The sequence below is a fragment of the Sminthopsis crassicaudata genome, chromosome 3, assembly GCF_048593235.1.
Source record: "Sminthopsis crassicaudata isolate SCR6 chromosome 3, ASM4859323v1, whole genome shotgun sequence".
NCBI classification, from domain to species: Eukaryota; Metazoa; Chordata; class Mammalia; order Dasyuromorphia; family Dasyuridae; genus Sminthopsis; species Sminthopsis crassicaudata.
The window spans coordinates 51,074,476-51,089,299 of record NC_133619.1 but is presented as its reverse complement, the minus strand read 5'-3'; the positions used below and the strand labels follow the sequence as shown (position 1 = coordinate 51,089,299).

The following is a 14,824-nucleotide window of genomic DNA, read 5'->3' as shown; positions in this document are numbered from 1 at the left end:
GTATGTTTAATTTGCTTTTTTCTTTTGTGTCATATCATCACCTTTGTCTTATTTTAGTTTGTTTTCTTGTCCTTTCTCAACTTTAACTTAGATAATTGTGGCAAACCTCCTCTCATTTATGCAAATCCATGATAACCTTTAAGAAGCAGGAAATGACAGCCAAATAATTAGCTTTCATGAGTCCACTCTAAGCCTGTGGTTTTCCATCTTCTGTAATGTTTGAATCCTATAGTATTTTATTTTTCTCCTGTTACTTCAGTTTGCACTGTACAAACTTAATGCTTCAAAACTTTAAAGTGATTTCTCTTTCCACCAAGAAAAACCAAGTGGCTTATTAGTCATCCCTTATAAAGTCTCTGGTGATTGAATGTAGAGGCAGAAGAGTTTCTCCGAAGTGGGCCCTTTCCTTTCCTGCCAAGAGAAACTACAGAACTTTCTTCTCTCTGCATTGGCTGCTTCATTTCTTTGTCGCAAGGCCAGTCAAAGATAGGCTAGGAAGGTTCCTTCTGTGACCCTAAGGTTCTCAGCTCTGTTCCCTCCCCCTCCTCCTCATCTTTTCTCAGAATCACTCTGATGCCTCCTTGTACGCCCCCCTTTTATCCACTTCATTCTCCTTCAGCACTGTGTCCTATAGCCCAAAGTGGAAGAAAGAGGGAAAGGACAAACCTGGAGGCAACTAGCTGGCACCCTGATATGTAGAAGTCCAGGCCTGGAGTTGGGAAGACTTGCCTTCCTGAGTTCCAGAGTAAGCTCAGACACTTCCTAGTTGGGTGACCTCGGGTGAGCCACTTCACCCTGTCTGCCTCAGTTTCTCATCTGTAAAAGAAACAGGAGAAGGAGGTAGCCAAGAAATCCCCAAATGGGGTCACAAAGAGTCAAACATTACTGAAATAACTGAACAACAAAAATAAATGCCTCAAAGGTAAAGGGAGATTTGGAGTCAGGGGGCTTGAAAAAGATTATTCTCAAATGTCCTGGTGATCTTAGAAATCGCTTGACTCACTGAGCCTTTGATTCTTCATCTTTTAAATGAGGAAGTTAGATTTGATGGCTTCTCAGGTCTAGAGTCTCCTGATGTTATCCAAAAACAGGGAAGAGATCATTTTATTTCTGTTCCTCCTTTGTTAGTAGCAGTAAAACAACCACAAAACTCTCAAAGTGTCTTTGTACTTATTCAGGGAGAAAAATTTCAGAGAGATGCTAAGAGAATGCATTCCATTTCAAGGCAGACTAAGGAAGGAAACTGGTCAGAAGCCAGAGGTAGCCAGGGAATCCCATCTCTGGAGCCCGTAAAAAGAAACAGTTGGGATAGTAAAAACCAAAAACTGCTGCTGGGCATTTCTATCAGCAGGATATTATACCTCCAACACCCCCCTCCCCCATCCCACCTCTGCCCGACCCTTCCCTGTTATACTGTGCATTGAGCTAAGTGTGATTGTTTCAAACTGGCTAGTAAGGAGAAAATTTTCTTCGTTCTTTCAGCGGGATGGAAGGGAGGGAAAGTGCACCTAGAATCCCAGGTTGGGACTAGGATATAATAATATGTAGCGAGGGAGGGAGGGGGTGAAAAGACAGCTAACCTTGTAATTAGGGAATGCTGCCAGACTTTTGAAAAGTCAAGTGACTCTAAGCAAGGACTGAAATCTTCAGCCTCAATTCTCAGATATCAACTCAGGACAATAATATGTGGAGTACCATTTAATGTGGAGTTGTTGTGAAGAAAGAACTTCATTTATATCACAGTAATATAAAAACAGAGAGAAACATGATTATGACATTTATATATAGGAGAGATCATGTATGTAACATTATATAATGTAAGGTACATTAAAGGTTCATAAGATTTTGCCAGCTAGACTGAGACAGACCATTGGTCTAGTACTACAGGAAAGCTTATTCTAGTACCAAACAGTCTGTTTATAGGCTTTCAAGCTTGAAACTTGGTGGGTCTACCTAAAGTTTCAAATTATAAAACATGAAGGCATTAACTAATAGCTATTTAAAATAACCACAACTTACTTCCCTAAGCTCTAATCATGTGTCTTATCTCATTTAACTTACTTGATAGATAACTTTCCTTTTCATAATAGATTTCATTCATGATTGATAGATTCAGATTTCCTCTTTTAGCTCTAATTCAGGCCACTGATAGTTCATATTAGTCTCAAATGTTTCATTTTTTGCAGTGGTCAGTGAGACACTGCTTGCTATTTCAGTGGAAAGGCTTGAGAGCTGACTCCAGACTGAGGAGGATCCAAGTTCAGGTCTGTTTGTGACATACAGGCTGTGGGACCGTGTCCCACTCACTTCTCTGAGACTCCAAAGTTCAGAGCATCCAGCTGCCAGGCTATGTGTAGAGGGAGCTTCTTCCCTGGGAGTTCCCTAAATGGATGTAATCACTGGTCTACATTTTCAGATGTATGGGCATGACACTTCTAGAATGTATTTTATTTATGTGACATCATTCATGCTTCATCTAAATTATCTACTCAGCAAAGCTAATTCTGGTGAGCTCTCAATAACTTTGGTTTTTGTGAGTACGCAATTCATCAGCACTTAAATGAGAAGTGATTTCTCTCCTCTCTCCTCTCCCTCCTTCTGATGCTTTAACAACAACCAATTGCTAGAGCATCTGATCTTCTTGAAGCCAAAGCAGTGATCATGCACACCATGAACCTCATCTTCCCAATCTGAAACAACAATATGTACTGAGGACTTGGCTGCTGAAATATTTGTTCCTAGTGGTTGCACTGTTAACAGTTTTAAAACTGTATTTTTCAAACCAAGACTTATAACTCCCAGAAGATAATCAAAACTAGGAAGGAGCAAGGACTGCCTTGAAACTTATTAGCATCATTTTCTTTTGTTAATCTTTACTGCTTTAATTTTTAAAAAAAATTTTTATTAAAGCTTTTTAATTTTCAAAACATTTGCATGGATAATTTTTCAATATTAACCCATGCAAAACCTCATGTTCCCCCCCCTCCTTCCATTCCCTACCATAAATGGCAAGTCATCCAATATATGTTAAATATGGTAAAAATACATGTTAAATTTAATTTATTTATATGGTTATCTTGCTGCACAAGAAAAATCAAGTCAAAAAGGAAAAATAATGAGAAAGAAAAATGCAAGCAAAAAAACAACAACAAAAAGAGTGAAAATGCTAGATTCATACTCAGTTCCCACAGTCTTCTCTCTGGGTACTTTTCATTACACTATCATTGGAACTCGCCTGGATCATCTCATTGTTGAAGAGAGCCACATCCATCAGAATTGATCATCGTATAATCTTCTTACTATGTACAATATTCTCCTGGTTCTATTCACTTTATTTAGCATCAGTTCATATAAATCTCTCCAGGCCTCTGAAATCATCCTGCTGAACATTTCTCACAGAGCAATAATAACCTATAACATTCATATACCACAACTTATTCAGCCGTTCTCCAACTGATGGGCATCCACTCAGTTTCCAGTTTCTAGCCATTACAAAAAGGCTGCCACATTTTTTCTGCTCCAACTTTTAGATGAGAAAATAAAGCTTATCCTTTGCCTCTTCCTGTCTTATAATCAACTCATCCATTTTTCTAAAATAATGAAAACTATGGTGTTGATTAAAAAGTTTGAGGAGGAGTAACTACTAAATTTTTATGTTTGATGTTGGAAAGCTATCTCCTGATTCCCATATAAACCTTGGATTCCTTAGGTGTTTCTAACATTCTTTTTTGAATATATATTGTATAATTGAATGCATATTTATGTATTAGGTGATTTCTGAAAAGCTATTTACCAATCATTTTGCATATAGACTTACGGTTTCCCACTTGCTGTTTCATTCTAAAGCCATTTATTAAGCAAAATTCTCTTTTAAAACAAATATTTTCTTAATTTATCTTTTGTATAAATCCAGGGTTTTCTCAGATTTGGATTTGCTTTAAGTATACTATATTAGCTAATTTTAATTGAAGTTTATTCTTTTAGAAATTAGACTTCCCTATTAATATTATGCATGGAATTTTAGAAGTATGTTGCCTTTCACTTTGTTTACTTCTAATGGACTAAATGCTAATCAAGTTGTTTGAAACCTTTACCTTTGTATCCAACTAAAGACTTTCCTCAGTTTCCTAAACAAAGCCCTTTACTCCTGTTTGTGTATTAGAAAGCGACTCTAGTATATAAAGGAAGTTTTTTAATTAACATAATGATAATGACATTTTCTAACCTTAAATTTAGATGAAATTTTTTCCAATTAATTTTGTACTCTTTACTTTAGGTACTTACTACAGCCAAGAGACAATGGAAATAAGTCCTCAAAAACTGATGACCTGGGATCACTTAGATTATATATATGCTATACAGAAGACTATGTGCTTCCTTCCAAGTACTATGGTCCTTTGAGAAATTTGCTGCTAAAATCCCCAGATGTTCAGGTACATTAAATAAAGTTCTTTTTTTAAATTTAAACATGAAAAAAATAGCCAACAAATGTTGAATAAGTGATCTGAAACACATAAAGCATATTTAAATACAGTATTGACCTAAAATTAGGCTGCATTTTCTCCCAACTTAAGTTTATACAAAGTCTATAAAGATTACAAACTTGAAGAAAGCAGTGACAATAAATGACCAACAGCATATCTTTATTTGAATGGGGGAAGTGAGGGGGAAAAAATGGCAAATTATTTTTATAAAATAAGTATTTTTAGGACTGTAGCCAATCTCCATACCATAAGTTATATAATTTTAAAAGTTTAAAAACATATGGAGTGTGTAGTACTTGTAAACCTTCCACTTCCAACTTCCTCTCCTAACTCTTCATTCGAGTCCTGAGTGATCTTCATGTCATATTCACTTGAGGTGTGTGTGTGTGTGGGGGGGAAATGTTTCTTACTATTTATATGTCTTAGTAACTATGTATTGTTTTCTTGGCTCTGCTTATTTTACACCACATCATCAATGTATGTAGATCATGTCTTACAGTACATTAATATTTCATTACATTCCTGCAACATAGGCTGTTTAGCCACTTTCTAGTTAATAAACATCAATTTTGTATCCTGATTTTTGCAATCACAAAACATGCTGCTATAAATTAGTGTCTATGGGGAATTTCTTAGGATAGTTTTCTTAGAGAATAAGTCTAGTAAAATCAATTCAATAATTCAGAGGTTATAAACATTTAAAATAATTTTATTTGCATAATTTCAGGGTTCTTTCCAAAATGGTCATACCATTCTGCAACTCCACCAGCAATGTATTAGACAAAATATATTTTTTGGTCACCTTTGGCAGTTTGCAGAATGTGAATTGAAACCTTAGAGTTGTTTTGGTTTATGAATTTCCTCTTACTATTAGTGATTTGGAGCATTCTGAATATTTTGCAAGTTCTTTTGAAATTGTTCATATTCTTTGACCATGAATCTATTGGGAGAGGACTGTTGTTAATCGTATCTGTATTTCTTAATTGTTTACATAGATAGTAAACTTTTATCAAAGAGATTTGATGGGCAAAGATTTTTTTTCCTCTCCAACTATTTTCCTTTGTATCCTACATGTAATCTTTCAAATATGTCTTTAACTCATATCTGTGAGAGACATATGATCTACTTTTCCTCTACTTTTTTTTTTATAGTGTGCTCGTTAATAAAGTTTCATTTAGATTGTAGGGTAAGGTGCTGGTTTAAGCCTAATTTTACAAGATGCTTTTCACTTTTTCCCAGCAGTTTTTAATCAAATAAAGAGTTTTTCTTAAATTTCTATGATCAAACACATTGAATTCCATGGTTTATGATTTTCTTTTATCTAATCTGTCCCATTGATCTGATTCTCTTTTTTAACTACTGACAGACAGTTTTGAGGATTGCTGCTAAATAGTTTAGTTTAAGTTCCTGCATACACTGTCCCCCCCTCCTCCCCACAACCCTTTTTTCCTTACCGGTATCATTATCATTTTCCTTGATTGTTAGATCTTTTGTTTTTCCAAATGAACTTTGTTATTATTTTATCAAATTCTAGAAACTCTCTCTTTGGTAATTTGATTGATATAACATTAAAAGGGTAAATTAATTTTGATAATGTTGGCACAGCTTCACCATGACACTGAATATTCCTCTATCGATTTAAGTTCTTCTTTATTTCTTTAATGAGGCCTTTGTAATTGAATCTTTTTCTTTTGTATGCTTTGATCGACAGATTCCCCAGAAGTTTTAGATATTTTGTAATTGTTTGGAATACAATTTCCATTTCTTTTTTGCTTCTTTGATTTTGTGATTATATGAATGAATATTAGTTTTGAGGGTTTTTTCTGCAATCATTACAATTTCCTTTTGCTGTATTTTTTATTGTTTTTTTCACTGTTCTGTTCTAGCCTATCTCTTCCTCAGCTGCTTACATTTTGGGTGAAGTTTGTCGAGATAAATATGATGCTGTTTTGCCTCTTGTACGACTGCTGCTGCACCACAATAAATTTGTTCCTTTTGCCACTGCAGTGGCCGAATTAGACTTGAAGGATACACAGTAAGTGCTTTACTTTTTAAAATTATTGATAGTTATTAATTATCAATATGCTTGATCCTGGCACTCTACCTTTCACAAAGTTATTTTCTTTGGTTTGTTTTGCTGTAGTTGGCAGCTATAGACAATAGCAAAAAAAAAAAATTACTCAGTCTTTTTTGTTGTTGTTGTTCAATTGCTGTTATTTTGACTAAGCTCTAGGCTTATCTTATTAAGGAAAAAACACTTCCATCTATCTTAACAAAAACTAATAACCTTTCTTAGGGTTCACACAATTGCTCTTTTTTTTTTAACCGCTAAATCTTAACATATTCCATATAAAATCCACCTTTTTTTTTGTTGTCCCCTAATAACTGAATATTAATATAATATCTTAATTTTTGGTTGTATTGACTTTTTAAAATGTTATACATTTACATTTTGGAAGAATTATAAGAAGCACCTACCATAAAGTTGTAGTTCAATATCTCATCAATATTCACTTAAAAGGAATTTCTTAAACTACTACTGGATGTCAGACATTGTGCTATGTGTTTTACAAAAATAAAAATAAAGTTTAAGGCATTTGCATTGTCTTAAAAGGCACAATATATACATAAATAAGTATGAACAGAATAAATAGGAGATAGTTGGGTGGAATATTGGGAGCTTTAGAGCTGAGAATTAGGAAGGACTTCATGTAGAGTATTTGAACAGAATTTTGAAAGAAATAGATGAGGAAGAGATAAAGGAGTGCATTTCCAGCAGGGGGAATGGCTAATACCTTTAGCCATAGAGATGAGAAATTGCTTCACATATGTTTTTAGAACAGCAAGAAAGATTGAGGCCAGCTTATAAAGGGCTCTAAATGCCAAAGAGTCAATATCCTATATTTCATCCTCATAGTATTTGGGAACTACTAGATTTTAATTATTAGAGAAGGGGACATGGTGACCTGCTTTTTGTAGAGAGGGTGGATTGGATTGGGGATGCATGTAAGTTGAAGAGACTAAAAAGCTATTCACTTGAAAGGTGATGAGAATCTGAACTAGGTAGGTGGCTATTTGAATAGAGAGGATAGTCGAGTGTGAGTAGTGTTGTGAGGTTAGAAATGAACATTTGGCAATTTAATGGATGTGTAGAATGAATGAAAAGGGAAGAGTCAAGAAAAATATGGAAGTAGTAAACCTGGCAGATTGGAAAATAGTGGCAACTCTTGGTTCTAAAAGGTTGTATAGTAAATGTTTCTTCATTTATTGATTATGCTGGAGTGGCAAAAGTTTTAGTAAAGTGATACTAAAGTGGCAAAGACTCAACTTTGAATGAGCCTGATGACAAAGTGCTTGATTTTAGGATGATAAATTTTCAGCAAGAATAGCCCTCAAAAACACTCTGTAAAAATTATAAAGGGTTTTGCATTTTGTATCTATGAAATATTATAGATGCCCTCACAATACCAAAATTACAGATCCTTAAAACATTAAAAACCTAAAGCATATTTTTATTCTTTTGGTATAAGTTTTTCAGATTGGTTATATGGCTTTTTAAATATGTATAATATTAGGTAATTTGTTTACTAAAGTTGATATTAACTTAGACGCATTTTTATTCCAGAGATGCAAACACAATTTTTAGAGGAAATTCCTTGGCTACTCGATGTCTGGATGAGATGATGAAAATAGTGGGAAGGCACTACCTGAAAGTGACATTAAAACCCATTCTTGATGAGGTATCATGCTAACTACCAATAATTGTAATCTGTGAACTTTTAAAAATCTCTTGATTGACATATTGACCACAGAGAAGGAATTCAGAAAGCTCAGTTCATTAGTATTTTACTTAAATCCTCACAACAGTTCTGTTCTGAAGATCCCTTGTGGCATATGAGTTTTTGGTGGTGGAACCAGTAGGTCCTTTCAGAACTGTGGCTTCTTAGAGCTGAAAGGTATCTCAGAGGCTTTCTCATCTCATTCACCTCTATCTGACCAGGAATCACCTCTACAGTGTCCCCAACAAGGAGTCCTCCAGCCTTTACTAAGCCTTCTCCGGACGAGAAGTCAGGTCCCTTCTCAAGTTCTGATCACTAAGGAGTTTGCTTTTTACCCAGAACTGGAATTGGTCTCCCAGAAGCTCCTGTGCATTCATTGCTGCTTGTTCTGCCATTTGGGACTAAGCAGAGGGAGCCTGACCTCACTTCTACCTGAGAGTTCTTTAGATATTTTGATGACTGATAGAAAGCCTTGAGCATTAGTCCAACACCTGACTGTGTTTGTCACTGGAGGGTGTTTAATTTAACCCCCTTCATTTTATATTTCAGGAGGGGACTGCAAAGGAGGTGGCAAAACTGGGATTTAAATCCATTTCTCCCAACTTTAAAACTACTATAAATCCCTGTATCCCATTAGTCCAACTCAATTTTAAGAGGCTTATCAATAAAGATTCAATACTAGGTGGTGAATTTTTTTTGGGGGGGGGGACTATGACACCTCACAAGGGCTGATCTGTGTCATTAGTGTCCTTACACTGAAAAGGTCATTGACTTTTAAAGGAACAAGGTTAACTTCTTGGGAAATGCCTTGGGTTTTCTAGTTTTCTTTAATAAATGATTTCCTTTTGAAATCCTATTATATTTGAACTTGGTGCTTCTTATGATGTATCTCTTTCCCCAAACATGCCAGAAATGTATTTTTTGCATAATTCTTTAGAAATGTAGAAAGAAAATAAAATAATTCAAAATAATTTTCTTTTCAGATATGTGAATCCTCAAAATCCTGTGAAATTGACCCCATCAGATTGAAAGAAGGGGATAACGTAGAAAGTAATAAGGTAAACTTTTATTTCATAAACCTTTATAAAGGTTATATATTAAATACTTAAGATTAAATCCATTTCCCAGCTACATAATTATAATACTTCTAAACATAGTATTTTTTTCCTCATTACTAGTGGTTTTTTTTTTTTTTTTTTTTTTTTTTTAAGTTTCTTCTTTTAAACTTGAGCATCAGTAGTATCAAATTGAGGCTGTTCCTATGTTCAGAGTTTGTGGTCATAGTGATCAATACATATCTGAGGATTATTATTATTCTGTCACCAATCTGATAAAACACATTTATTCATGACCTAAAGTTATGGTTTGAATAGTCTCTACCATCATTATTAATGACCAGATTCTGTCCCTCAACTTTGAGATTCTTTAAGCTCCACTTGTTTCTCACCAGTTTTGGTCCATGTATTTTTGCTTCAGTATTTGGCCTTTTAACTCCTTGAAACAACTCATGAACTAAATCATTTTCTAACTGAATGAATTTACAAAGTGCAAATGCACTTTTGGCAGTATTTTTAAATTGTTAAGCTCTCTATTTCTCAGAAATGAATAGTTTATTTATTCCAAAATTCCTATATGTGGTCAAAAAGGTAAACTGAATGAAAGAATTAAAGCATACACAAATTTCTGTCATTATATAGTCAGAGCTGATGACAACTTAACTTACAGCAGCCAGGAAGCTGTCATTAGTCATTTAAGAATTATTAAGAATTTCTGTGCTAGCAACGTATTCTTAATACTCTCCAGGACTTTTGTAGTAACTATGTTCTGTATAACCATGTTTAACAACCAAAATGTGGGGAGGAAAAAACCTTGTCGAATTTATATGATATTTAAAGTGTTATTTTACTCTTACAGGAGAATCTGCGCTACTACGTAGAAAAATTATTCAGTATGATTATACAGTCCAATATGAGCTGCCCCACTGTCATGTGTGATGTGTTCTATTCTCTGAGACATATGGCTGCTCAAAAATTTCCTAGTAAGTACATCTATTGCCAAATCACTTAGTTTTGTCTTTGTCAGGCATTCATATTGCATTCCATGCATGGTGTTTAATTTTAAAAGTCCTAGGCCCAGGTACTGCCTCACACAACCAGGAGAGACAAAAGCCTCCTCACCACACTAGGTATTTTCAAAAAGATGCCATTGTGCATTGGTAGAAGGAGAGCCATCAGTTGAAGTTGCTGACACCAGCAAAATCATGGCCCCAATGTCCCTAAAAATATGAAGGTGCCTCAGGTACCATTGGGTATTCAGTTTGCAAACTATTTCTATCTTGTAACAAAAACAATATGTGGTCTTCTTTTCCTTTAATAAATTCAATTATCCATTTTGTTTCATGAGAGCCTTAAGAAATGGGCTTTGTCAGCATATCTAGACAGCAGCTTCAGGTGAGAAGCAGGTGAAAACTGCAAAAGTAGGACATTTGTCTCCTGCAAAGACAGAAAAGATATTAATGGGTGTACTTCTGCCAGCTACTGACGAGTCTACTGAAGAGAACTGATGAGAATTCTTTGCAGAATAGTTACCACCCTTTTTTTTTTTAACCTTTGAGTCAGTGGGACTAGTATTATCGAGCTGAGTTGAGAAACAATCATACACTTGTACTCAGCACTTTAGTGTTTCTAAGCAGTTTTAGGAAGTGAAACCTTTCACCAGAGTATTTTTATTGTTGTTTTGGATTTTCTTTTAATGTTTTCCCTACTTCTATCTCATGGCTTCCCTCAAGTCTCAGCTAAAGTCCCAGAGGAATTCTTCCTCTGTCCGTCTTAATCTTAGTATCCCTACTCTAAGACTCTGCTCTGTACCCTGTACAGATCTCATTTATACATAGATGTTGACTTGTCTTTCCATTAGACTGTGAACTTTTGGAGAGCTAGAAATTTTTTTTTTTTTTTTTTTGTATCTCCAGGATTTAGCATAATGTTTGACATAACTGTGCTTAATATACTCATTGGCTTGCATTGTGTTTCTATGCAGTACTGAAATCTCTTGTAATTTCATCTCCTTCGGGCAAGCACTGAGGATACAGATAAAAGGAATAAAACAATCCTTGTATAGAATTTGAAAGTTAGAAGGGGCTATCTTTCATTTGCCTGTGTCATAAATTTACAAGTCATTGATCATTTTCAGAATTGTCATTTTCAGAAGTATCTGGGAATTAACTTTTCTCTGTCTTCCAGTAGCCAGATCTCAGAAAGCTCACTAGAAAAAAGTGTGTCCTAAGTCTAATCCCAATAGATTTTTATTATTTCTTCTCCCATTCACCCAGGATGCTAGCTGTCTTCTCAGAGTCAAAACTTAGTTCATTTTTTTCTGATTAAAATCCTTTTTTTTTTAAAGCAATGTTTTCATATTAATAAATACCTCATTAGTTTTTTAATATCACTAGAGAACTCTAATCATACTTCACAATTTGAAATAAATGGTATTATCAACATGCTGTGATCTGGCAAGAGCAGCTGCTACTTCCTGGAGGTTTTGCTTTAAAAAATTTACAAATGTCAAAATTAAGTATAGTTCCCTAATTGAAACTTAAGGTATTATTATAATTTCAGTATTTCAATTGAATTGATATTCCTGCTTTTATATATCTGTCTGTTCTAACAGAAATGTCTACTTATAAATTAGCATGCATAACCAGTATAGATGGCCATAGCTATTTGCGCCTATAGGTTCCTACATATGTTTATTTCTACAACCAGATATTATGGGAAAGCTTTGCTGTCTTAATAATTATTTTTCAAGGGTACCTGCATGTGAATAGTCCTAGAAAGACACTCAAATAGATGTTAGTCTCTCTTTTGGATTTTATATTAAATACCCAGACCTTAGTGTTCAAGGTCCTCTGGACCAGGCTGGTCCAGTCAGACCCGTGGAACACAAGTGTATCGGCATGTAGTCACTGACTGGTGACCTTTATTATCTGGCATAGCCTGGGCCTGCCACTAGGCAGCGCTAGATGCTGCTTACCATTCTGTCTCGTTTCCAGGGTGCACTTCAGCTATTGACACGTGAGCTGTTTCTCACACTGACATAGGCCTGGAGCCTTATTACCAGCCTGGTGTCAGTCTTCAGCTGAAAGATTTTCATCCAGCTTTGAGTGATTTTCTCTGTTCCTTTAAGCTGACCTTCACAGTCATCCTTGTCACTTCCCCTGCTCTTGGTCCACCTTCGGGGGCGTAGGTCACGGCATGATTGCTCAGGATCTCGTTATTTTGTCATCTCTGTTATTTGCTTGTTGTTGGCCCTCATGACTGTCACATGTCACCATTTTTCTCTGCAGATGACCCCCATGTACAGTATTCTGCCGTCAGCAGCTTTGTATTTCTTCGTTTCTTTGCTGTAGCCGTAGTGTCACCTCATACTTTTCATTTACGACCTCACCATCCAGTAAGTGTTTCTTCTGTTCAAACTTTACTCCTTTTTTACTCATATTCATTAGAGTGAAGAGAAATAATAGTGACCTAATTTCTTTGGTTGTATTCGGTGACAGTTCATTATTTTAATATTTGCTATGTCTAGTTTAGCTATTCAGTAAAAAGCTGACTATTTTCTCTTTTTCTTTTGTTCATAGATATTTTTAAGGAAATGGTACCTAAGACTATTGAAAGTTTTGAAAATTTCTTGTTATAAATTTTAGTTTTCAATTCTTCTTTTCATATTTTTTATCATGATATTGAATTTTTAGAATTTCACCTTAAGTGAATAAATGCAAAAATATTATAAACAAATGAACAGGTCTTATATAAATAAGGCTTTTCTTAAACCATAAGAAATTAGCTCCTTTATGTTTTAAAAAAGTATGGTTTTGTTTGTCTGATATAATGTTAACACCTTGTTTAATTACCTAAAGCTATAATGTCAGGCTACTACATGATTTAAATAATATTTAACTCCCTCATACCTAATTTCCATTTACATTAGCTCCTGTGTGTTTTTATTCCTTACATAATACCACCTATTTCTGCTCTTTGCTAATTTACATGTAATTTACTAGGATCCAGCAGATTTTTTTTTTTTTTTTTTTTTTTTTTTTTTTTACACCTTCATTAATGTGTTACCTATCGGGACATAAAAGTGAAAAATGAAGGTCTCTCTCCAAAGTGCTTACAGTATTAGTAAGATAAGACATAGGTACAGAAAAAAAAAGGCAGGGTTTTTAAATATGGGGGGGGGGGAAGGAGAGATTCAAAATGCCATATGGAAATTTGATGGGGGTCAGATCATTTTCAATAGGACATCAGAAAAGATTTCATGGAGAAATTAGCAGCTGGATTGGGCTTTGAAAGAAGAACATTATACCAGTAAACATTCAATATGGACAGCCTACATGAGTAAAAAACAAGATAAAATTGAGGAATAAAATTGAGGAAGTTGTCCAACTTAACTACAAAGCCATGTGCATGAAGATGAGTAGAGTGAAATATCGCTAAAAAGGTGGCTCAAAGTTAGATTGTGGAGGACTTTGAATGCCAAACTAAGGACTTTTTATTTTATTTTATGTACAATGAGAAACCATGGAAGGTTATTTAGTTAAAGAATGATAGAGGGAGGCTTCTACATTAGGAACCTAGGCAGTTTTGTACTTGTATGAGAAATAGATATAGAGAAGACACCATCAACAAGAACTAATGAGAGGACATTTTAATAATCTAGGCAAGATTTGTTTAGAGCTCATTTAGGATGGTAACAATGAGAATGCAGAAGAGAGGATAGATAAATTTGGGATAGATAGATGTGGTAGCTGATTGGACCTGAAATGAGTGATTGGCATTGGGGAGAAAGAGGAGCTAAAGGTGCTACAGGTATTTCTCCTAATACTTCAGGAGAAATAGGAAGTTAGGAATAATACAGGTCAGATTTTTTTATTTGTTTGTTTTTTTATTATAACTTTTTCATTTACAAAACATATGCATGGGTAGTTTTTCAACACTGACCCTTTTAAAACCTTCTGTTCCAACTTCTCCCCTTCCCCCCACTCCCCTAGATGGCAAGTAGTCCCATACATGTTAAATATGTTGAAGTACATGTTAAATACAATATATCTGTTTATATTTATACAGTTATCCTGCTGCACAAGAAAAATTGGATCTAGAAAGAAAGTAAAAAAAAAAAAAAAAACCTGAGAGGGAAAACAAAACTACAAGCAAATAATAACAGAAAGAGGAGAGATGCTATGTTGTAGTCCACACTCATTTCCCATAGTTCTCTCCCTGGGTGTAGCTGATTCTCTTTATTACTGAACAGATGGAACTGGTTTGAATCATCTAGTTGTTGAAGAGAGCCACATCCAATAAGACAGATTTTTTGAGGAAAATAATTATCTTTGGATATTTTAAATTTGAGAAACTGGCCAGACAAAGCTGCCCCACAGAGCAATTTGTAACAAGAGTTCACTTAAAAAATTAAGGTTATATCAAGAGCTTTTGGAGTCATCTGTATAGAAATGCTAACTGCTGTCATCAGAGAGAAGCAGTAAAAGCTCTGTGTCTGTGTGTG

The 14,824-nt window shown here is 34.8% G+C and overlaps 1 protein-coding gene across 2 annotated transcripts in view; it reads left to right on the top strand.

Annotated features, from left to right (window-relative positions):
* Positions 1 to 14,824, top strand: part of RASA2 (RAS p21 protein activator 2) — a 129,765-nt gene that overhangs the window by 88,096 nt on the left and 26,845 nt on the right. For both annotated transcript variants that reach the window (XM_074298479.1, XM_074298478.1), the window contains exons 10-15: positions 4,277 to 4,433; positions 6,371 to 6,519; positions 8,110 to 8,224; positions 9,247 to 9,321; positions 10,178 to 10,301; positions 12,609 to 12,715. In XM_074298479.1, the coding sequence (XP_074154580.1) occupies positions 4,277 to 4,433; positions 6,371 to 6,519; positions 8,110 to 8,224; positions 9,247 to 9,321; positions 10,178 to 10,301; positions 12,609 to 12,715 (727 nt within the window). The remainder of the gene's footprint in view (positions 1 to 4,276; positions 4,434 to 6,370; positions 6,520 to 8,109; positions 8,225 to 9,246; positions 9,322 to 10,177; positions 10,302 to 12,608; positions 12,716 to 14,824) is intronic.